The 25,789-nt window shown below is 32.8% G+C and overlaps 1 protein-coding gene across 10 annotated transcripts in view; it reads left to right on the forward strand.

The window, feature by feature from the left end:
- ANKRD17 (ankyrin repeat domain 17) overlaps nt 1–25,789 on the forward strand; it is a 152,346-nt gene that overhangs the window by 21,116 nt on the left and 105,441 nt on the right. For 2 of the 10 annotated variants that reach the window (XM_074324471.1, XM_074324472.1), the window contains exon 1: nt 11,273–11,410. The exons of 7 other annotated variants lie outside the window; for them this stretch is intronic. In XM_074324471.1, coding sequence (XP_074180572.1) covers nt 11,360–11,410 — 51 coding nt within the window. In that variant the 5' untranslated portion in view covers nt 11,273–11,359. Of the gene's footprint in view, nt 1–11,271; nt 11,411–25,789 lie in introns of those variants that run through there. One more of the 10 variants, XM_074324467.1, reaches the window with a different exon arrangement.

Consider the following 25,789-nt stretch of genomic DNA (forward strand, 5'->3'; position numbering starts at 1 on the left):
TTTTCTTGGGATAATAATATATTAGAAAACTTTAAATCACTACCTACCTTCCCTCCTTTGTTCTTTTAGTTTTGAAACCATTGTAATCTTGACTCAGAAAAAGCTAGTTAAGAGATAATTGTTTTTTTATATCTGCTTTTTTCCCCTAGCTGTATGAAGGCTGGCTTTTATGAAACGATAAGATGTACTTAGTAAAGTTAACATCTAGTTCCTCATCAGATGTTTGACACCAAACTGTGAACTTTAGTTTTATTTCTTCAGGCTTATTTTACATTTATTATCCTAACTTTTCTTTTAAATATTGACTGAGCACATCCTTTAACTTCCTTTCTTCTGAATGTCCCATTGATAATTATGTAAAGATTGAATTAAATCACAGTTGTGAAAAGCAGGAAAAGATGTTACAGTAATTAGTCACACTACTGTAAAGAGGATCAAAAGGACATCATTAGCTCTGTAACTTGAATGTCTGCTTGCATGTATGCGGGGAAGGAGGAGAGATGATTTAACTTAAGCATGTGTAAGTCCAGCTTTGAATAATGTCATCAGTTTTTTCCTCAATAGTTTTAGTCTTCTTCTTCTGTATTAACTTTATTTTCAGCCAGGCAAAGATAGCTGCCAATGGAGAGGGAGATAGGGTATTCTAGCCAGAGCTGGGTCATGCGACCATCCTTGTGGTGGCTGGAAAGAATCATCTCCATCCAAATCACATGGAATATTTTCCCTACAGACAAGAGGGATTATGTTATTAGAAAAGGGGGGTGGGGAGAAAGCACGTTGAGCAGTAAAATTACAGTTCACAGTCCACTACAGGTACCATCAAAGGACCAGAAATTTTGAAGAAGATACAAAGTTCACGGGATCGAATTGACAGCAAAATCTCAGAGGAAATTGGAACCCAAGAAACCAGAGGTAAGCTCAAGTTTTCCTAGGGGAATCTCAGAAAGGCTCCAAGCTTGGAGTCAACAAATACAAAGAACAGTAGCAGGCAACTAGGTAATAATCAAGAATTTTTAAAAGAATTTCCAGAGTGTTAAGTTAGTTGGGCCTCCATCCTTCCTTTCTCCAGTGTAAACAGCACTGGTGGCAGTGCTGCCTGCCCTAAGGCCTGAAGTCTAAGAACTGATCTGTTAACAAAATAGACCAACAGTTCAGTAGGACAGCTACTGAGTTGTTGGAACCTGAGAGAGAAGCAGAGGCACTAAAGCATGCTACTCCAGAAAAAAGCAGTTGGGCAGTTTCCAGCAAGCTTGACTTCATGTCCAGGTTCCTTTCTGGGATGCCTGCTTGTCCATATGCCCTGCCTGTTTAAATAGACTACTGTCCCATTTGAGGTAGAAGCCAGTTGGAAAAACAAACCTGGACAACCTTAGAGAAAACCTGCATTGGCTTCCTGTACTCTCTAAAGTAATCATTTGCCAGTATAAACAGGAATAATCAGGCAGCTGAGAATCATGATGGAAGAGGATTAAGATGAATAAAAGAGCAACTGACCTCATTTATAATTCAGAAGAAAACTTCAAAGAAAAAATGTAATTGGTATTTCATTTAAGATTTAATAACATGTTGCACTGATTGATCATAATTGCACTGAAAAAGGGCAGAGAACCAGAAAGGATATTGAAAATTATAAAGAAAAAATTTAATGGATGGGCTAAATAACAATTTAGCATGAATGAAGACTGAGTCGTTGAGTTGGAGCTAAAGAGGAGAAACTCTGTGCATGAAGCAAAAAAATATATATATATATATGTATGTGTATATATATATATGTGTGTGTGTGTATAGATATGTATATATCTGGAAAAATTGAAAGAAAATGAAAGGTATGGAAAATACATCACAGTTTTCACATCTGTATATATGAGTTCTTTAAGCAGAGAACAGGAACGGTGGGAAGGAGAAAAATATTGAAAGAAATAATTGAAGAAAAGTTCATGAGCTGGAGAAAGAGAATGAATTTCAGACTGAAAGAGCCCATCTAGCACCAAGCAGGATGAATGGAAAAAGATCTACATCTACGTACATCTAGTAAAATTTCAGAACTCCAAGGATGAAAAGAAAATCTCCAGTTACTGCCAGCGAAAGGGAATAAAAAATGGAAAATGAAGTGACTGAGTTCTTATCAGCCTTGCTGAATGATTGAAGACAGTGGAGCAGTCCTCCTTATTTGTGGCAAAATAGATTTGGACCTAAATTTTCTATACTTAACCACACTATCACATGCGGACAAGTACGTTTTTTACACTTGGAGAAACTATGCACCTTACATAAAAATACTTGAGATACTGTAGTATAATGACAACAAAGGTGGAGGATATGTTGGTCGGACAGTGTGGAGGAGAGGAGAGTGGTAGGTAGCTACAGTGGTAATCTTGGGCCTTCAAAAAATGAAAAGCTAGAAGAAAATTCAAGTGTTATTAGTCTAGAATACATGGACAACTCTCTTTTAGCCAGTGTCTAAATGACATAGTATTACATTTCCTTCAGTGATTAGTATTTACTTAGTCACATTATGTATGCATTTATTTTGTAGTTTGTAGACTCAACCTAGAAAATATATAAAATTTAAGCTTAATTATAGTTATGGAGTGGAATGCATTATAAACCTTTATAATATGAAAATAGTACAACCTATAAAATTAGGAGATGGTGGGCAACAAAGGAAGGATCAGTACTTATTTCTTCAGTGGACAGTCAATATATAAAAGTGGTGAATCAAGACACAAAGTGGTATTAAAATTCAGCTGGTAACAACACTAGAAGGCTGTTAACAGTGTAATAATGATAGTGTATTGCCATTTTGATGCAGATGGGTAACCCAAAAGACTTACTACTCATCTTGTGCCTTCATGGCCTTTGGATTTAAAAAAATCCCCCTTGCATGCACCACATTTATAACATTAAAAGATTGCAGATATATTGCATCTACCTAATTAGATAATATCACTTCTTCTATAATGTGACATTCCAGGACCGCATGAATTTTAGAAACTATCTGAGGTAGAAATAGAGGACACACAGGAATTCCAGAAGTTGGAAAGTTGCATAGAATATAAGTGTGACTATTTTTATATAGGCTGCATAATTATTTCTTGACTGGCTTACATTCTTGATTCCTTTTTTTTAAAGTTTGTTGTTAAAAATGTGGATAAGTGGAAAAATTCTGAGTCATCCTGTTATTGCCTCTGAATAAGATGACATTTTCTCTGATGTATTGAAGACCTGGAGTAAAAACCCAGGTTACCCATAAGGAGGGAGTCATGTGACCAAGGAGAGCAACAGCTACTGGAAGAACTGGAAGAAGGAAGATGGAAATAGACATGGCCTTTTTCATCCTAAAAATAAGGTTGATATTATGGCTGTAGCCAGACAATATTTGTTGAATGAAAGAACTTTATTTTGATGCCACTTCAATTTCTAAAGGCAGGTTGACATCCTTGTTGATGTTCTATGTAGGTAAAATACTTTTTGGAAGCTTAGTGTTAGGAGTGTTGTATCAGAAGCATGATCTTTTGGGAAGCAGATTTCTAATTGTATGTTTTTCAGATTTGATTATTAAAAATATAAAATCTTATGATATTATACACCTTTAAGTATTGACAGTGTAAACTGTAAAAGACCCCAGTGCCTAGGTAAACTACTTAAACTGTATGTAGTTTTCTAAGTAAGCTGGAGTGCTAAAAATCAAGTTTTGCTAATGTATAGCCTTAAAATAATTATGAGAAATACTTTAAAAACTAAGCATTTTACTGGAGATTGTGGAATTTGTATAAGGGAGGTGGTTTCCACAAGCATACAAAAACAAATACAAAGTATAAAATTATGTTTGGTAGTTCAGTTATGCTTTTAAACATTTGTAAGCTATTGGTTATTCAGTGCCCACCGTTTAAACAATATTAACTACCTTCGCTGAGAGACATGACATACATGTTTTTGAAGAGGATGGGAGTTGATAGGCTTTCAAGAAATATTTGACTCCGTCAAGAAATTGGTGATAGAGGAATTGAAATATATAAATGTGGGTTAAACTTGATTTCAGAAAGCATACTGGTGAAATATCTATTCCACACATAAAAGTTGGTAGATACTGTCTTCTGGTTTCTTACATTGTGTTAGTTTTTGGTGGAGATTTGGTAGTAAAACTGGATATCCGAAATATGTAGGGGAAGTTGGAAAGGAATGGTAACATTGCTTCTAACATAGCTGTGTTTTGAGATAGCCTTACGATGACTAAAGAGGCATTTCATAGTTACATTTAATGAAAACATTATATGTATGTAATATATATATAGATATATGTTACATATCTATATGAGTATTGTGTTGGAATTGTGTTTTTATGTCTAACTTGGGAATTTTGGAATGTCATACTTACGCTCTGAGATTCTCTTTTATGTGAAGACCACTTTACGATCCTGTATCTGATCAGGATTATGTTAGTGGAAAGGGGAATGGTGCCCCGTTTTGCAATTTTTGGCCTACCCCTTGGTAAATAGAGACAATTTAATGTAGTACGTTTCTTAGAAGATGGAATTATGAGTTTGAAAGAGTAGTCTTTTGGTACTTGGAATAATTGCTAACAGGCAAACCATTCAAGATTTGTTATAAATGGGTTAGGCTAGAAACCGCAGAGTGGTAACCGGCCTCATAAGAGACTAGACTAATTGGAGCTTGTAACCAGCCACCCCAGATCATCAAGGGACCAGAGGAGAGCAGGTGATAGCATTAGGATTCCTAGGTTACTTGAGTAGTTTTTATATCCTGATTATTCTCCATGCCTTTAATACTGTCTTGAGTTACCTGGAGCTGTTTCTGTAGTCCCCTAGTGTAGGACAGTTCTCCTTCAGAAGTGTGCTGGAAATTGGTGACTAAAAAAATGGCTGTGTACTTAAGTCTTTTCTTGTCATTTGTGTTTTTATTTCCAGCCTCTCTACTACTCACCACTGTGTGTGGGGGAGGGCAGGGGGGGATGCTGTGGGTGTGTGTGTTGTATTTTTTGTCTGTAGATAATTGTTGCTTTGGAGCAGAAGATAGTTAATGTGTTGCTGACCAAATGGAGAGTGCTGTACTATCAATAGAGTTAACCTACTTAAGCAAAACCAAAAATATTGCAGTAAGGAATTGCTATTATATATGTACTTGTTTTTGTTTTTATTTGAAAATGTTGTACAATATAGACAGATTTGAGGGGCGAATGCGATCTAAAAACAATATTTTATCAATTTTGTGTACATTGAACCTATTGTGAAATACTGGAAAAAGAATGAATTCATGGGTGGAGACAACAAAGTGTCCAACAGGCACAATTATTATTGGAGATGTGGAAAGAGGGACAAGCTGCTTTGTTACTTTGTTTAGTATGTTACTTATATTTGGACAAGACACAGTGCTTGCATTTGATTCTGCACATATGATGCATCTGGATGAAATATTTTGTTTAGATATAATATTTTTATACTGTTCTAAGTAGAATTTGGAGTTTTATTAGTTGAATTACAGAATAATGAAAAGGTCTGTAAATCAGAGAAGAGGAAAAGATAATGGAAGATTTTGATGGTAAACTTTCAGGTTCAAGTTTCTCTAGATTATAGACTCTTGGAGGTGGGCTGCTTTATTTGCCATTCTGTATTGTGTAGTATAAAGCCTGTCACCTAGTAAGTACTCAGTAAATATTTGTGTAAATGAATAATCAAAACTGGCAATGATGATCTTTCAAAAAAAGTTTACTAGGGCTTTTGAAAGTATTAGCCTTGAGAAAACTTTTATTTATGCAATTAAGTAAATTACTATAGACTAATTCATACCCTTTCTCACATTTAGAATATACTACCAGATGGTCTTTCCATTATTTTATTTATGAAGTTATAATTGTATATATCCTTACTTAATCCTTTGTTACCTCAGAAGCCTTTTAGTTATTTCTATATATATCCAGAAGTGTGTCCAACTGTTAACATTTGTTTTGAAGGTTCTTGTGAAGATTTAATCATTCTTATTTTTAAACAGTATCAAAATTTGATATGGGATATATGTCAAGAAACTGAGATAGAAACTGTTTAGTGATCATTGTATTAATAAAAATTGCTTATGTATGGCCTGTCTTCTTAGTATATATTTGATTTTTTAAATAATGATGGAAGGATTACTTTAGAATTTTATGCTTCAAAAATGAATAGTTTGAAATAAATGTGGAAGGTAAACAAATACATATATCTAATAGTATAGTATTTTATTTACTTTAGTGAGAATATACCCAAAGAATTATGGATCTTTAGAATACTAAATTCTGGCAGAAACTTTATAATTTACTCCTAAAAATAAAAAATAAAACCATTAAATTTGGATAGAATTTGTATTTTAGCAGTAGATTTTTTTAAAAAGTGTAGATAGATCATTTGGTTCCTCATTCTTCTCCAACTACATACATATACATAGATAGAATCTGGTTGTGGTTTTTTTTCCTCCCCCCCCCCCTTTTTGTAAATAATCAATTGAACTTCTTAATCTGTTAGGGAATGAATTTATATGATTTTTTTTTTTTTTATAAGGGGCAGGAGTTAAATGAGAGGAGGTGTAACTTCATGTGAGGTTTCTTCAAAAGTAGAAATGATGAGGAACTAAAAATAAGTCAAGATAACGTGTTTTAAAACAGCTATTTTCTGATCTGGTTTTTTAATAGACTTATGTCATTAATACTTAATATTTGTTAGGGAAGCAGGCAGTCTTTCTCCGCTGTGAGAGTATATAAAATAGTTCAACTTCTTTAGAAGTCAGTTTGGTAACATAAAACTTTAAATACATATACCCACCAAGAAATTTCCCTACAGTTATATTTAGGCATGTGCAGAGTATGTGTGCCCTTTCCTTGGGCCTGAACATTGTAGCATTATGAAATATTAGACATAACACAAGTACCCATTAGTAGGGAACAGATTAAATAAATTACAGTACAGCTCTTCAGTGAAAATTTGAGCAGCTATCAAAATCAAAGAGATAAATCTACATGTCAATCTGAAACATTTATCATGGAGTATTAAATTTTAAAAATGGGGAGGCAGAAAAGTATGCATAATGTGTTTCCATTTGTATAAAAATAATCTTACAGTAAGATATGCTTCATATATGCAGGTCATTTCTGGAAGAATATACTAACCTAGTTAGTGCCTTTTAGGAGTTTTGAGAGGTAGATTTACTTTTCCCTTGTGTTCTCTTCTATATGTGAATTTTTCTATGTATGTGTATTACTTTATAGACAAAAACATAGTTAAAAAAGTAAAGTACGAAGGTAATGAAAAGATTATTACTATACTACATTAGACATGTATCTGGAACCCTCAGTCATACTATGGCGTGATTGGTTTTGGAGAAATAAAGGGTTTAAAACCATGGGGATGGTGCTGTTTTGATAATACAGAAATTTGACCAAATTTTGTTAAAGTTTTAACCTTTTAATTTAAATTCTATTTAACTCTTTAATACCTGTGTCTCATTTATGCTCAGTCCAGGCAATTTCACACTTGGGTTTCATACTTCTGCTAACATGTAACTTACAGACTAAAAAAAGGGAACAATAGAGATACTATAAAGTAATGACTACATTTCATACATTTTGTTTGAGAGATGAAGTTGTTCAGATTTTGTTTTTCTAGTTGTTTTTATATAGGTAGGTAAAATCATTACCTTTGTCCTAGCACCAATTATCTGTCCTTGTTTTATTTGAAAATACGGATTTTGAAAAGTCTTGCCCTTCCTTAAATTGAAAAAAAAAAAATTGATGGGAACGGAACTACAAGGAATTTTTGATTAAAAAAAAAGTTTTATGTGGGAGAACAAACATGAACAAAATGTTAAATCATAAAAAATAGGGTTGCTTGCTTGTCATCACATTGCATGTATATGTGTTTGGTTTTCTTTTTCCTTGTTCAAAAACCCCGTGCTAAATAAAATTGTAAATTTTAGAAGATTCCTTCATCCAACCTTGGTTTTTACTGAACTACTCCCCCCTGTCCCTCCCAACCCCTTTTTTATGAGAGGCTTATCTCTTCACTTTGGACATTTGGATCTTACTTTAGTAAATATTTTCTTTTATGCTTTAAGTTACTTACATGTATTGGTTTTTGTTTGCGTAACTGTTAGTATGTTAAGTACTATTTACACTTTAATGTTTTTGCCATTGGCATAAATGAGAAGGATCTTGTAACATTGAAATCCATTTTAGGCAATAGGAAAACAGTTTTTTGCCTACAAAATGAGGTTGAAATAGAAGGAAGGTGGCTCATTTTTAAAATGTAGGATCTTAAGCCAGATGTATATGAATCTTTTCACACCCTTTTAACCAGAGTATCCTATGCTTGGCATAGGTAATCATTAACAAAAAGGACCGGAAAATAAAATTGAAGAAATAATTGTTTTGCTGTATAAAGGAATTACAGAAATTCTGAAATACAGAACAACTGGTTTTTGGTCATCAGAAATTATTCTAGTAGTAGCAATAATTTAAAGGAATTAGTATGCATTACTGGATATCAAACAATTCCTTTATTCATGCCTTTGTTATTTAATCAACAAATATTTAAGTGCCTGCCCTATGTCAGAAACTGTGCTCGCCCTGACTAATACGTTGGTGAACAAAGTGTTTGCCTGCTTTCATCAAGCTTCTGCTCTATAAGGGAGAGAGATGATAAATGGTATGTAAACATCCATAATTCTGTAGGACAGCCATAGTCACATATTTATTGGTAAACACCTAACGGTAAATGTCAGAGCACATAAGAGAATACCCTAATAATCCTAGAATAGAAGGGAAAGAGAGGGTGAGTGGTTTTACTTGAGCCTTGTGGGGCCAGGATTCTTGTCAAAGTTGGAAAGCCTATTGGCTTATGGGAAACAGGAGTGTTCCAACATGAGAGTTTGAACTCAAACCTGCCTTTGCTTGCTAATATGTTAAAGGAACGTTTGAAAAAGACAGACATTGTTGATGACGTCTCTTAGTCTAAGGATGAAGCAATTTATTTGAAGCATGGAAAGAATTGACCTGGAAGGCAGGAAGTAGTAAAAGCCAGTTTGCTAGATCTCTTTTTTTATTATTTATTTTTTTATTAGGTAATATTGGGGAACAGTGTGTTTTTCCAGGACCCATCAGTCATTGTCCTTCAATCTAGTTGTGGAGGGCGCAGCTCAGCTCCAAGTCCAGTGTCTGTTTTCAATCTTAGTTGCAGGGGGTGCAGCCCATTGTCCCATGTAGGAATTGAACCGGCAACCTTGTTCAGAGCTCGCGCTCCAACGAACTGAGCCATCAGGCCGCCCCCAAGATCTTTTAAAGCTAGGTCTTAACAATGGAAATTATTTTGTTTGAGAAGTCTCCAAATGCCAGGCATACCCATATATAAATGTAAGCATTATATATGGTCTGTGGGAAAACATTGTTTTTAATATCTTTTGTTTTCCATTGATTTCACGCAGCCTTTGGAGTCAGACCGTTCTGGGTTTGAATTCCAACTCTGCTATGTAACTGTGTGCACTGTCTGAGACTTGATTTCCTCATCTGTAAAATGAAGATAATGTCATCTGGAGGAAGTATTGTAGATGGTTCAGAGGATGGACGCTGGAGCCAACTGCTGGATTTAAATCTTAGCTCCTCAGCTCCTCAATTTAATTAGCTGAGTTGGAAGTAAGTTGGGCAAATTGTTTAACCTCTCTGTGCCTCAGTTTTCGCATATGTAGAAAGGAGATAATAGTATCGCCTTTCTTTTTGGATTATTGTGAGAATTAAATGAGCTAATATATACAAAACACTTAAAATGGCATATGGTGTCTAGGAAGCACAGTAATTATTAGTTATTGTTATTCTTTTAAATTACCATTTAGCAGGATTATTGTGAAGGTTAAGTAACATGTTTATTTTTAAATAACATTGCCTGACACAGTAAGAGTGCCTCCTAATTATCAGAAACTGAGTAGTTATTTAATGTTCACATAAAGCTGTTAAGATATTTTATCTGTCTTATTGACTTTGCCTAGAACAGTTTTTGATATACAGTAGATATTCCATGTTGAAGAATATTATCCCATTTTATAAAGTAATAAACTGAGGCCCAAGAGAACTACAAAATCTCTTTCCATTAAAACATAACTTCACTTTGGGGAGACATTATTGGCAGTGTCATTCGTATCATTACTTTCTCCATACAGATTTGGCCATATGTGTTAATAACTCCCCGTCTAAGTTTTTTCCTTTTCTTTTAAAAGTTTATTTTTTTTCTTTTGTTAGGAAAATTTAGAACACTTCATTTTTGGATTATAATTTAGATTACTTAATCTGCACATTAAAGGATCACTTCAAATTCAGTTTGTATGGCACTCCTATTAAGTGCAGGGTTATTTTATCAATGTCAGAGCATAAAACATTGTTCCTTTCCCATTACATTTTTTCATATTCCGTATTACTTAGAGAAGAAATTTGACAAAGTAACAAATTTTACTAAACTGAGGAGCAATTACAATAATGAATATAATATAAATTGGCTCTGCTGTTAGTCACCCATTTTATTTGCTGTTTAATGATCTAGATACAGTGTTTCTGAATTTCAGTTATCTGAAATATTGTAGTCTCTTACAGTATTTATGATGGGAGGGGCATTTCTTTGCTTAGTAAATGAAATTAAAGGCATTCCTAGAAAATGAATGTAACCATGTGTTGTGTCTTATTTCAGTTGTTGTAATTCAGTTGAATGTTAATCTCATTCTCTTAGATATTTCCAAACAGATGAGTTTATAGAAAACCAGTTTATCGTTAAAAAAAAATCTACATTAAGATAATTATTTTTGACATCCTCAAGTCAGCACCTGTAATATGTGTGTTATAAAATGCATTTGCCTGATGTAGCAAATTCCGAATTTGGTAAAACCTTGCCTCCTTCTTTGTGTGTTTAAAACAGCCATTAATCTCACTATAAGGCTTTACTAAGGATAAATTGCTACGTAACCCACTTCAACCTCTTTTGTTCAGCCAGGAAGCCAGACGTGTTAAATAGCTTTAAAAATATATGTATAATTATTTCTTTTTTGCAATTTTAGGATTTTAAGATTTGAAATGGAAAATAAGAGACTTTATCTATTTTGTCTGATGAAATTACTTGACAGAACTTTGCTTTGGAATAAAGCTTCTGTATCTTTAAAAAATACACAGTGAGTCACCCCCTGCTCTTTTGGTAGATGCCTGGCTAGTGAACAGCTAAGCTGCTTTAGGCATGTAATAGAACATTCCATTTCCTGTTCCCTTGCTGACACAGAGGAGTGTTCCTGCTGGCAATGATCTAATCATAGTGCAGTAAGAAACATGGCAGTTTGATAAAACATGGAGACAGCGGCTGAAATGGAAGCATATGTTCTAGAAGACATTCTTGAGGTAGGCTAGGTTTGTAAATGAAATGAAAGTTGAAATCTAAACAAAGAAATCTTATCTGACGGAATTATTTTACAGATGAATAGATTAGAGGAGAGAGAAAAGAGGCAGAGCATAAAAGCAAGATACGATTCGACCTTACTCCGTGTGAGAATGTGCCAGTCTGATTCACATGATTACTAAACAAGTCTCGAATTATTTTGTTTAAACTTCATGTTTCATAAATTGTAGGTATATGTTTGATAGGAAATAAAAAGAAAAAAAGAAAGGGCCTCGGACTTAAAAAGCCTTGTGCTGGTGGTGACCTTTAGATTAACTCATTAGAAGGTGGGGTCTGCAAAGCAGCTTTGAGTGGGTTTAGTGTCGTTTCTTAGAATTTATTTACATATCTAAGCCTAAAGCTCTGCTTGCACTTAACTATGAAAAACAGCTGATTTTAGTTTTGGTAAAATTAAGCATATATGTATATCTTAATTTAGTTGGTACATTCTAAATTGCTTAATTTAATTGGTACATTCTGGTTCTAGATTTTCATGTGACTTTGATCCTTAGAAAATAGATTATTTAATAAAAATTAAAATACCCTAAAAATTCACAGCCCACAATAAAAATTTGCATTTTGAATCACCAGAATTTTAAATTATGTATATTTTTTCTTGTATCAATTTTCTAAGAACCTATTTGAGTATATAAATCTGTTCAAGGAAATACATGTCAAAGTGAACCTGTAATTGGTTTTGGCCTTGGATGTAGTATACTAGCAAACATTTGTATTTATAGGTATATAGATATTTAAAACCCATTTTCTTATCTATGGGTTGTAGGATTTTTTCCCCTCATTAAGAAAAGACTGGCTAATTCAGATATAAAGAGGTGAATGGTATTCCCAATACTCAGACTGTTAAGATAATTTATTAAATATTTCCCTATCTTCAGGAAGAGATTTGCTTAGGGGGAGAGGGCTTGAGAAAATAAGCTGCAGAAGGAAGCTAGGCGGGGTTAGCAGGAGAAAAAGCCTATGCGCATTATAAAGTGCTGCATGATCAATGAGCATTTTCTGGAGTCCCTCAGTGTGTGCTTGGAGCTGACATTGCAGCAAGTCTCATGGTTGTTCTGCAGAATGAAAACTGATTCCATTGTATTATCTAGCTCCTGGCAGACACCTGCTCACACTTCTTCCTCCCCACCTCAAAGCTTATTGTCTCAGTTGAATCCTCTGATTAATTTCCATATTTTTCTTTTTTCATTTTTACTTTGATAGTGAGTTTCCTTAGAAATGATGTGGTGAATTATCTACTTAGAAGCAGTGGTATATATACTTGCATCAAGGAACTTCAGTAAATATGAGTGGTCACGTGACATTAGTGGTTGAGTTTAAACAAGTCTAGATTATAAGGTTCTAGTAGTACATTTTTAATTTACTTTTTAAAAATTTGCTTTGGATTTTAAGAGTACTTAATAGATTTCAATAGATATATTTCACTTTCTTTTTGCCATTCAAATTTTTGTATATGACCGATTAAAAGCCACTTGAACATAGTTTTGTGCCTTAACTATAGGTTTTTCCAGTGCTATCTTAAAAGTTGTTTTTTTATAATTCCTAATAGTTGTTTAACATGTTAAGATTTTATATTACCTAATTTGTTCATTGTTACTAGTTATTAAAATAAACTGTAATTTTAATTGCCCTAATGTTCAGTCTCTCTTAATTTTGGTTCTTATATACCTGTTGCATTAAACCGTATTAAGTGAGTAGTTTTCTCTTTAATATTATTTGATTTAACTGAATATTTGTCCATGAGTTACAGACTAGATGTAAAAATTTTCCAAGTAGTAATGTTTCTATTCCCCAAATTATAAGTATCCATAATGACCTAATGCTAAAAATAAAAGTTCAAAGAGGATGAACTTGCTAACTCTCTGAAGCTAAATGTACCATTTTCTAAAGTACCTCATATAGCGTGTGAAAAGGTACATATTATACAATGAGCTTTCCAGAAAATTAAGTTTTTCTTTTAAGGGTTAACTCCTTGTACAACTGTCCAATAATGAATAATGAAGTTTGTCTTTATACCACAGTGATAATTTTATTATACCTACTTTTGGTCTGTTTTCAGCTTGTCACAATAATTTTTAAATTTGTGACTTTATTTATATTGAGCATCTGGAATTTTATGTAGATTTCGGCTTATTTACATTAAACATTGGACCCCTTGTATTTTTTTCTGTCTTCCAGTGTAATTGGTTCTTCGAATCATAAAATTTTTAAAGGCACTCTTATTTAATCTTAGTATAAAGAAAACTTAAAATTAGAATCATCAGTGAATATAGTGTAGATTAATTCTTGTAATGCTGTGGCTTATGGTGATTGTTTATTGTATATACCTACATTGTTTAACTTGAATTTTTAGATGATCTTCAAAATCCTAAGTAAAATATTGTAAGTTTCTAAAACTTATAAAACTGGAAAAGTTGATTGCAATATATTGCTCAGCTATCCAAGATAATGGATTAAATAGAAAAACTTGGTTATTTAAATTATCCAAATAATCCAGTCAGTAATTTTCTCCTTCAAACCAAAATAGTCAAATGTTTCTGTTCCTTTTGCTCACCTTAACTAATACTGAGGAAAACAGTCAAATATAGATGATAGAAAAGGGCTGGGAATCTGTATATATATATATATATCTTGTATTGCTTACTTTTTTTTGCTGAGGCATGATTATAATTTTAGAATTTCGATGCTTTTCTTGTAAGTCATATGTGATAATGGATCAAAAGAAGAAAATGGTCTCTCAACTTTTTTTTTGTATATTCCAAATTTGTGTGACCAAGTGCTGTATATACATACTTGAGGTTTATATATAAACTTTTTTGTAAGAATACATGAAACATGAGAGGTCATTTCAGAAATGTGTGATTATTATGTATTCAACTTTTATTTATAGTTGAACTGGTTTTAGTAATTTTCTATCAGAATTGTTTTAAAAGTGATAAACTTGCACAAATACTTCTATCTTTTAATTTTAGGTAAAATATTTACAGTGTTAAATGTAACAACTCTCATGCCCCATCTTGTTCCTTTGTCATCTAAAGCCAGGGTTTCTGACTTCATCTGTACTTAATTTTACAGGTTATAATAATATAAGATAAAAGTCCCACGTCTTTATGGTTGTACTTTAGAGATAAGTTGGATGGAGGGTTTGGTTGAACTTTTTATGATGGAATTAAATTAAGGGTCAGACTTATACATAGTAAGTAGGTTTATTATGGGACCATGTCTTGCTCTGTATTTATCTTGACGGGTGGGGGTTAAAAATAAGATTGAAAGAGTCACAGAAAAGTTAGTTTCCTTTTGATCTGTCAGTATTGTGGGCTAATGGTAAATAGTACATTCTAGTTCAAATGGGAAATCCACTTGCTATTAATTTTAGTAATATAAAATCTCCATGAAGTAGACTCTTTCGACAAGTACTTGTTATATTTCTTTATATTCTGTAAAATATTTTTGCTTATGTAATATACATCATTTATATATTATATCAGTAACTTTTCTGGGGATTTCTAAAATTGAAGTCGTATATTTGGTATAACCATGGTGACTTTTTTCACTAGGAAAACTTGGAGTACCTCTTAGCACATAAATGTGTAAGTTGATCTAGAGACAGAAAAATTTGGATAAATATGTAAATTATTTGAATGAATATGACTGACATTTTCAGTTAATTAAGAGGTTTTGGAAAGATTAGACATGTTGGGCAGATTGAATCTTACAATCTCACTCCAATACTTACGGAGCACCTTCAAGCTACGCCCTTGAAGTTCAGTGAGATTAGTCCAGCTAATTTTGCTTCGCAAAGGTAAAAGTTCAGAATACAAAATGTCTACCATTGGTAATTAAACATTCTTGAGTATAGGATACCTACAGATAAGTATTTGAATACTGGTACTTTACCTCATTTGTTTATCTGGATAGTTTGAAACCCAAGTTTTCAGCATTCTGAATTTTTCAGTAAAAAGGTATTTTTCTTTAAGCACCTTTGGGTTATCTTTTACGCTTATTTGTATAGTTGTTAGGTATATTTATGAATGTTGGGCTATCTAGAAAGTTTCCTGGATTCCATTTTTATCCTTTTGTCCTTAAAGATTTTTCTATTACCATTTAAATCAGTGTATTCTGTGTATGTGTATATGAATGTGTGTATATATACACACAACACACTCAACATATATGCTTACATATACTATACATATACACATTTATGTTCCTGTTATATTAAGCATTATGAATTCATACTTTCATTTGGAAGTGGAATTTATCTTGGAGGGAGGGGCAGAAGTTACATACCCACTTTGTGGGAATGCATGGGGCAGTAGTAGAAGATGGCTAAAAGACACACTTAATGTTAGTTAATATTTATCCCTGTAAAGAAGACTGATATTTTAGTGGAATATGAAGGTTCCAGACAACTTTCAAGATAATGTAACTAGAAGTATGTGAGTTAATTTATTACTGTTATGTGAGAGTAAAGGTGTAAATTAACTAGTCCCGTGTTAATTTATCATAGCTCGTTGGTTAACGTATGCTGTGGAACATGGATTAGGAAAGGTCTACATACTGAATTATCTGCGTATACATGCAACAACATTGGCACTTTCCTAATTTTGAATTTTTAGGGGCCTTTGTTCTGTCATTTGACTGAAGAACTTAACTCTGATATGAAGTGACTTGATTACTACTAAGCTGTTGAGCATCAGAGTTGGGTGTAGTATATAGCTTTTAGATTTGCCAAGACAAAGGCCTTTCAGGAGTGTTCATAAGTGTTAAATGTCTATAAGATAACTTTTGGTTTAATGAGTGGTTAGATTAATATTGACCATTAATAATTTTTCTTGGTAATGGAATCAGGCTTCTAACTAGCTAGCTATATATGGATATCGGTTGTACATAGGATGCCTGCGTAGTTTTATGGTGGCAGTAGTAATTGAGCACATGAGTTATCATTTATTGAAAATTTAAGTTGTTATACCAAGTAAGTATGCCAAGTACTTCATAAGCTTTTTTTTTTTTTTTTTTTGATCCTAAATGACTCTGTGAAGAGGTAGGTATCCATTTTCTAAAATGTTTGTAAGGAATAAATAGAATAATCTGTAAACTTTTAGGGCAGCACTTAGCATATAGTTAATATTTAACTGTTGGCTGTTTTTTATAGTGATGATAACCCTCATACATTATTGTATGACATTATTATTCCCCATTTGTCAGACCAAGAAAATTTAGCCTCAGAGATAATTAGAGTAGCAATTTGACTTTTTTGGTCTCAGGACTCTTTTACATTACTAAAAATGATTGAGGACTTAAAATTTTTTGTTTATGAGTTTATCAGTAATTATATTGGAAATTACAATTCAGAAATTTTAAAAACATTTATATATTTATTCCTTTGAAACAATAACTTTTCCAAAAGAAAGAAAACTGAGAAGAGTAGCATTGTTTTACTTTTCCCCAAATACCTTTGAAGTCTGGCTTTAATAGAAGATAATTAGACTCCCATACCTGCTTAATAGTCAGTCTGTTGTAGTATATTATTTTGGAGAAAGTCTGAGAAGAAAATCTGGTCGCACACTTACATGAGCATAAAAAGAGGAAGAATATTTTAATAACCCTTTTAGATATTCATGGATATTCTTCTTTGATCCCACGACTAAAACTACATAAATGGTAGTTTCTTAGAGATTAGTTATAGTGCAGAGCCTGAAACATTATCAGTGAATTTTCTGAACATTGTTAGGTAAAATCCACTGGTTTTTTGTGCATTCTGAATGCATCATTTTACCCATGTCTAATTTTTGTAGCATCATGCCTTGGTCACTTGGAAAATACTGGTTTACTGATTTCCCAGTACTGCTACGTTTTATTCTACAATAGTTTTTAAAAATCCCATTTGGTAATATCACTACTGATCTCCTTAGAAAAGTCAAAAACTAGGAAGCTGTTGCATTCACTGTATCATATACAAGTTTGCCAAAATTTTACTTTTTGCTTGAAAGCTTTAATTTTATCACTGATAATAAAAAAAAGTGAATTTTCCTTGAAATGACAGGTTCACTTCATTTGTTTTCGAGAAAATGTTTGCCAAATAAGTCTGAATAACCATAGTCTGTTTTAAGTAAAAATGATGTTCCATGAAGAAAAGCTACTGGTTTAGCTCACATTTACACCAGCGTTTTTGTTGAGACAACTATGTACTTAGGTATGTAGTAGCAATATTTCCCATTTTGTCACACAGAATATTAAAAAGTCATATACTCATGGTTGAAAATGTAAAAATTAGTACTGTTTACTGCTTCATAATGGAAATTGCCCCTCCCCCCTTCCTTTTAATTGTGAGTGCATGGCAGAGAAGAATATGGTGATTGGTGCCATGGCCTTGATTTGTATTAAGGGACCAACAATTTTACCCACCATTACTTTTGTTTCATCAGTGCAAATATCAACACAGTGAAACAGGCAAATAGCGTCTTAGTATTATAAAAATAGGTTTGACCTCATAGATCCTCTGAAAGAGTCTTAGGATCCCTATGGATCTCTGATCTTCAACTGTAACAGCAGGTTTAAGAAGTGGGAAAAAACTTTGTATGGAAATTTGAATATTGCTTCTTTTCAATATCCTATCACAGATGCCCGCTGGTTTTCGTCCAGTCAAGAGTTCTTTCTCTGAGACTAGTTCTCTTTTATATTGTCTGTGAAAATGAAAAATAAAATTCTGATAATGTATATTTTGGCTACACAAAGACTAAGCTGTGTGTTTCAAATTCCTTTGCATAGTAGCAAAATTGAATCATTTAAAATCTACTTTATACCTTCCTCTTGTATTTATATTTATATAAATGTGTATTTATTTGTATTCTATTTTTACCATAGTATAATTTTGAAATTGGCACTGAAATCATGTGTTCCTATAGGAAAAGAGAAAGGTCAGTAACATCTGCACATCTGTCTTTCCACTTCTCAAATGCTAACGTTTCCCACCTCCAAATTTAAGCACTGTTAAGAAGAAGAAAGCGTTGAGCCAAGTGTTAAACTGCTTGTTGGTATTCTCTGCTGTCTGAATTCCTTGTTTAGTCTCTGACCTTTCATCATTTAGCCTCTTTCTGAGTTTTGATACCTACTGCCCACTTCATTTTGATTTCTTTTTCCTGCTATAGATTGTCTCGGTACTTTCTGATCTTTTACATAATGTTTGGATATTGTGGCCAGCCTAACACCTTGGTTTTTGCACAGACCTCATTTGTTGACCTTCTCATTCATCTTACTAGTGTTTACCCTTAGCTGGTTCTAACCTTGAATTTGTCCAGTTGCCACTACCCCAGTGCTTGTCACATGTTGTGCATTTGTAATTTATGCCCTGTCATCATAACAAAGACTGATGACACATGTTTGCGAAATTTTTCAGCAACGTTGAGAAATGCAGTTTCTAAATTTTTATATTTTGTAAGGAAATACTATTAAGATTTTCCAAAAATATGTATTGGTGTTTAACATACTGAAAGTTTTCCTTTTTAATATTTTCTCACATTTGTACAATACTTTGTAATCTTCTCAGAATGCTTATCTGAGTTCTCTTTCCTATTGTTTTTAGTATTCTCCATGAAATAAGGTAAATGTAGATAACAATAGATAGAAAAGTTTATTGTCTTATATAAAAGTATCCATTTAAAGAACCAAAATGTTAAGATTAAGTCTTGCATATGTAATTTAAAAAAATCTTTGCAGGTGGATCATCATTTTGTATTTTATGAATTACAAAGAATATATATTTCTTAGAGTGATAGGCAAGTGAGAGTGCTGAATTATGTTGACATTGATTTTTAAGTACTTAAGTAATGGGCTTCATTTTTCATTGTTTTGAGCTTATAGTGTTATTGTGTGATTTTTCTGTGAATAGTTTTATTCTTCATGGTGTCTTCAGTGACTTAGCATTCATTGTATCTTGAACACAGTAAATGCTTGTTTTTCATTTTAATTTGATGTATCCTTGTACAGTGAAGGAATCATCTTCCTGGGAAAGTTTTTTGAGCTCTTAGTTTTGGTTTTGGTGTATACATGGACTGAAGAAGAGCAGTTGAAAGTCATTCATGTTACTCAAATCAACCCACGTGATCAATAGCTTGGAGTTGTAAGGCTTATAATTTTTGTATGTAACTTAAAATAGGTATTTTATTTTTTTGCTTTTCTTAATCTCTAAAGTTAAATTATACCGTATAGTTTCTCTAAGATTCCTTCTAGATGTAAAAGTCTATAACTAGAGCTCTTAAGGTAATGGCTTAATAACTTCTAAGCAAAAAGTATGAGATGGTGTGGAAAAGTTTATAATCTGTTTTACAGTGTTATTTCACATTTAAGAATCAAATCAAAGCTTAGTTTTGCACTTGACCCATTATATTGACCCATTATATGACTTCCTTCTACCCATCCAATATCTTTCCCATATCTACTCTGAACGAGTTGCCTTTGCATTATATTCTGTTAACTTATTACTGCTCACATTGTCTACCTGCTACCCTCTTCACCTTCTATTCACTCACTATTCAAATCCTACTCCTTCCCTAGGGTTTTCTTTTACCAGTTTTTCTTTCATGTTCATCGTCTCCCACCCTTTTCTGCTCTTAAAAAGTAATGTGAGACTACATCCATTAAAATATTTTATGGTCTCTATTAGGTCCTTGATTAAATGGTAAATTCTTTAATATAGGTACCTTGGCTGTTTTTAATTTAAAAAGTTACTTATACATTTATGTAAAAAGAATTTGAAATAGCTTATAAGAGTATATACTCAAAAAATAAAAATACAAAAGTCAAAATTAGTAAACTAAGACCAGAGGTAAAAGTATACAGAAATGCATGTGCAATATATAACTGCTAAACTCAGATCAAATTAACTAGCAACCAGAACCAAATTAGAAACTTGATGTGTTTTGAGGTATTGAGGTTTTGTTGTCCACAAACTCCATGGGCATACTAGATGATCTTGAAAACTGATATATTTTGTGCAATTTATGTCTCAGAAAAATTTTCTCTTTGGGTCCCTGTGATGGAGGTATAGCATGTTGTAGTAAATACCTTCTACGGCATTCCGAAAATAAACAAGCTTCACATTGTTTCTACATAATGTAAGTGAACAATTTACTGATAAAATGCAACTGGGTTAAAAAAATAATGTAGTCTGAGTACTAACTCAGTTTTCTGATGGTCTGGTTTGTTCCAAGGATAAGATTTAGAACACTCAGAGCAGAGTTTGCAAACTGGTGGGTTCTTGGCCATATCAGACTTAGAAATGTGTTTTGCATAGCCGACATAATGTTGACCCATACAATGTCCATTTATTTACATTTTCTTTAATTTCTCTCAGAAAACAGTTGTGTTGTTTTCATTGTTCAGGTCTTGCAAATATTTTGTTTAAAATGTCCCTGTAGGGTTGGAAGAACTTTTCCTCTATCCTTTTAGGTTCAGTGGTTGGGGCTTGTGAATTAAACTGATAAAAGATTAATGGGACAGAAGATTTATTGTGCATTCATGTGATAACCTCACAGAAAAGGGGTGAAAACCCAAAGAAAGCTCTTAGGCTTGGGAACTTATATACTGTTTTAACAACGGGCAATAAATTATGAAGTGACTACCCAAAAGAAAAGGGATATGGACTTCTAGGGGCGGTAAATTGTAGGAAGGTAGATATATGGTAAAACTAATGCTAGATAAGGGTTATTTATTAAGGTTTCTAATACAGACCTAAGTAGGAGCCATCACCAGTGGTAAGGGTCATCTCCAGTGATTAAGAGTCTTTCTCTTCCTGGTACAGGAGAGGGCAGGAGGGAAGACTTCTCAAAGGGAAATTCATGCCCTGCTTTTAGGCAGGAGGTGGGGGGAGGGCATAGAGTTTCTACATCTGCTGTTTTTCAGTTGCCTTCAGTCAAAATAATCCTTATGCCAAAGTGGCATGTAATGGGATGGCATGTTTTGATACTGTCTATTCCCTAAGTATTTTGTGATTTTTAAAAAATTATTGTAAATGGTAATTATTTTATTTTTCAGTTGTTTGTTGCTTGTATATAGAAATGCAATGGATATTTGTACATTGATCCTGTATCTTACAGGCTTGCTGAATTCACTTAGGTTTACCAGGTAATAGAGCTTTGTTTGGTGGTGGTGGGGTTTTTTGTTTTTGTTTTTTGGGGTTTTTTTTTTTTGTAGATTTTAGGATTTTCTGTGTACATGGTCATCTATGCAAATAAATTCAGTTTTTCTCCCCTTCTCAACATCTATCACCCCTCCCCATATCTATCTTTATGTCTTTAATTCCTTATTTCTTACCTTACTGTCCTAGGTGGGAGGTTCAGTAAGATGATGAATGGAATTGGTTACCTGTTCCTGATCTTAGGGGGAAATGAGTTCAGTCTTTCATCGTTAAGTATGATGTTGCGTGTAGTTTTTTCTTGATTCCTTGATCTGGTTGACATGTTCCTTTCTATTTGGACTTTGCTAAGAATTTTTATTATCAAAGGGTATTGAACTGTCAGGTGCTTTATATCTTTTGAGAGAATCTTATAATTTTCTCCTTTATTCTGTCATTGTGAATTACATTAATTGAGTTTTGGATTTTAAGCCAACTTTGTAGTCTTTGGATAAACTCCATTTGGTCATGATGTATGTCCCCTTTTGGATATGGGTGGTATGTCCCCTTTTGGATATGGGTGGATTTGGTTTACTAATATCTTGTTAAGAATTATTCTTCACAATGCACTTTGGTCTTCAGTTTTCTTTTCTTGTAAAACGTTTGACCATTTTTTATATCAGAGAAATGTAGCCTCATAAAGTGATTGGGAGTGTATCTTTCTCCTCTGTTTTCTGAAATTTGTGTGTAATTGAATTTTTGATTGAATTGACCAGTGAAGCCATCTACACTTAGTATTTTGTATGTGGGAGAAAATTTTTTGTTAAAAATTCAATGTCTTTGATAGTATCAACATAAGGCTATTTAGCTTTTCTCTGTCAGTTTTGATAATTTGTAAGTCTTATAAAGAATTTGTCTATTTCAGTCTAAGTTGTTTAATTAATTGACATGGTTGTTCATAATAGTCCTTTACTCTTTAAATGATGGTAGTATCTGTGATAATGTTCCCTCTTTCAATCCTGATACTAGTAATTTGCATTTTCTCTTTTTTCTTAGATAGTCTAATATGAAATTTATCCATCTTATTTTAAGTTGGTTTTCATTTCGTGATAATATTTTTTCTGTATTTTGTTCATTTTCTATTTCATTGACTTTCTGCTCTTGTATTTCCTCCTTTTCACTTACTTTTTCACTTTTCTAGTCAATTTGATTGGAAGTTTAGATCATTATTTTTAATGTTTCTCTTTTTCCAGTATGAATATTAAAAGCTATAAATTTCCTTCTGTGACTGCTTAAGATATATACCACCGATTTTGATGTGTTGTTTTTGCATTATCATTTAATTCTAAATGTTTTATAATTTCCTTTGTGATTATCTTCTTGACTCATTTGCCTTTCTCAACTGTGGTTTCATGGGAGAATTAAGCTCTAATGCTTAAGACATCTCCTGTGCATTTAGAATAGTACTGTTTATATATCATCTTTGGGAGAAATGAGAAAATAGTCACCCAAATCATTTTTGATCATCTGTGGTTCAGATGAGGAACTCTTTTTGAGAAAGATTCTGTGGGTTATTTAAAATTGACTTATTTTATTTCTAATATGTTGGGATGCTACAGGTTTCCAATTTAATTATGTGTGATTAGAGGATGTAATATGCTTTGATTTCAGTTCTTATAAATGTATTGAAACTTGTCTTATGGTTCATTCTGGTAAATGTTCCATGTACGCTTTTATTAAGAAGAATATGTTCTCTGCAGTTGTTGAAACGCGTTTTCCATATATGTCAACTAGATCACGTTAGTTAATAATGTTGAAGTCTTTTATATTCTTACTGATTTTCTGTCTACTTGTCCTATCAATTATTGAGACACCAGTTTTGAAATCTTCAACTATCGTTGAGGAGAGGCTCATTTTTTTTCTTTCTGATCTGTCACTTTTTGATTCATGTACTTTGGAGCTTTGTTATGAGGTACACAAAATTTAGGTTTATTATATCTTCTTGCTAAATTGATTCTTTTATGTAATCAAATGTCCCTTTTTATTTTTGTTGGTATTCTTTGTGTTGTCTGGATTCTACTTTGTGCAATACTAATAGCTCTGTCAGCTTTGCTACAACTGTTTTCATGGTATATCTTTCTCCACCTTTTTAACCTATCTCTGTCATTATATTCAAAGTGTTTCTTGTAGACAGCATATAGTTAGCCCGTGCCCTTTTATCCATCCATACTGTCAGTCTTTGCCTTTTAATCCATGTATTTACTCCATTTTCACTAAATGTAATTATCAGTGTTTTATGTTGGAATCTGCCATCTTGCCAATTGTTTTCTGTTTGTCCCAGTTGTTATTGCTCCTTTCCTTTTGTTCATGCCTTTTATTTGATTGTTTTTAGTATTCCATTTTTTTACCTATTTTGCCGTATGACCTCTTTCCATTATTTTTTAGGTGGTGGTTTTGGGGTTTGCAGTATACACGTTTTAACTTACCACTACCTTTGCATAATAATGTACCAATTCATATATAATGTTAGGAACCTTATACCAGTATACTTTATTTCTTCCCTTATGTTTCTAGTGGGATTATTGATATTTTATTTCTACATATATTGTGAATATCCAGAATAGATTGTTATTATTTAAAAATATTTTCTTAAATGAGGAAAAGGGAGACATCCATTTTTATATCATTTCTGGTGTTCTTTATTCTTTTTGTGAGTTCAGTTTTGTCAGCTGTCTACTTACATAATTTTCATCCACTTGAATAATTTCCATTAATGTTTTTTATAGTGCGGGTCTGCTGGCAACAAATTTTCTCACATTTTGTCTGCAAATGTCTATTTCCCCTTATGTTTGAAGTATATTTTCACTGCATATAGTATTCTTAGTTGAAAGATATTTTTCTTTTAGCACTTTAAAAGTATCTTTCGTTTGCTGGCTTCCATTCTTTCTGATGAGAAGTCAGCAATCATTCTTATCTTTCTTCCTTTGTACATCATGTCTCTTTTCTCTGGCTGCTTTTAAGTTTTATTGTTTTTTTTTATTACTAATTTTTCAGTAGTTTTATTCTGACATGCCTTGATATAGTTTTCTTTGGGTTTATCCTGCTTGAAGTTTGTTGAGCTTATTGAATTTGCAAGTTTATGCAGAGGGTGCCAAAAGAGGGTGTGAAAAAAGTGTATACACATTTTAAGAAAAGACTGTATTAAAATTGTAATAACTCAATATATACTGATAACAAGCCACATTTGACTTCTGCAATTACAAGAGGTGCTCAAAGTGGTTACCATCAGTATAATTTTAATACATTTTTTTCCTTTCTCAAAATGTGCGTACATTTTTTTTGGCACCCTCTGTATTTTTCTGTCTGATTTTGAGAATTTTTAGGCATTATTTCTTCATATATTTTTTCTACCTTCTTCTCTCCTCCTGGGAATCTAATCACACACACTGTTACATCCTCCTAAAGGTAATGTTGCCTCTGTATGTCTTTTTTCTTTCATGCTTTAATTGGGATAATTTCTAGCACTCTAACTCAGGTTCACTGGTCTTCTGCTGTGCCACCCAGTGAATTTTTTTTTTTTTTAACAAACACTGTACTTTTCAACTATGAAAATTCTATTTGATCCTCTATTTTCAGAGATTTCGTTTCTCTCTTCATTATGTTCACATTTTTAAGTCTCTGAGCATATTTGAAAGAGCTTTAAAGTCCTTGTCTGCTAATACCACACCTGTCATTTCAACAACTGTTTCTAAATTCCTGTTTTTTCCTTATTTTTTAATTTATTTTTTATTCCTTTTATTTTTTTTCCTTATATTTCCTTGCTTCTTTGCAAATCTAGTACTTTTTATGATGGACATTGTAATATCACATTGTTGACAGTATGAATGTTATTGTCCTTCTTTAAAGAGGATGTATTTTTCCCTAGCAGTTAGGTTACTTGTGAATCAGCTTCATACTTTTGAGGCTTGTTTTGCAACATTGATATGGCATCTTTCTAGTGTTGTGTACTCTAAAGTTAGAATTTCCCTACTTTTATATGTGGCGTTTCTTGATTCTCTACTAAATACCCCAGGTGTTCAGTGTAATCTCTCTTCCCTGGCTGGTTGGATCTCAATGTATCCCAACCCTGTGGGAGCTCCTAAAGTTGTTTAGCTTGGCGTTCCCTAAATAGTTCTTTTCCTAGTTCTTCTCTCCAGTTCTCTGCCCCACG

The sequence above is a fragment of the Rhinolophus sinicus genome, linkage group LG02 (assembly GCF_036562045.2).
Source record: "Rhinolophus sinicus isolate RSC01 linkage group LG02, ASM3656204v1, whole genome shotgun sequence".
NCBI classification, from domain to species: domain Eukaryota; kingdom Metazoa; phylum Chordata; class Mammalia; order Chiroptera; family Rhinolophidae; genus Rhinolophus; species Rhinolophus sinicus.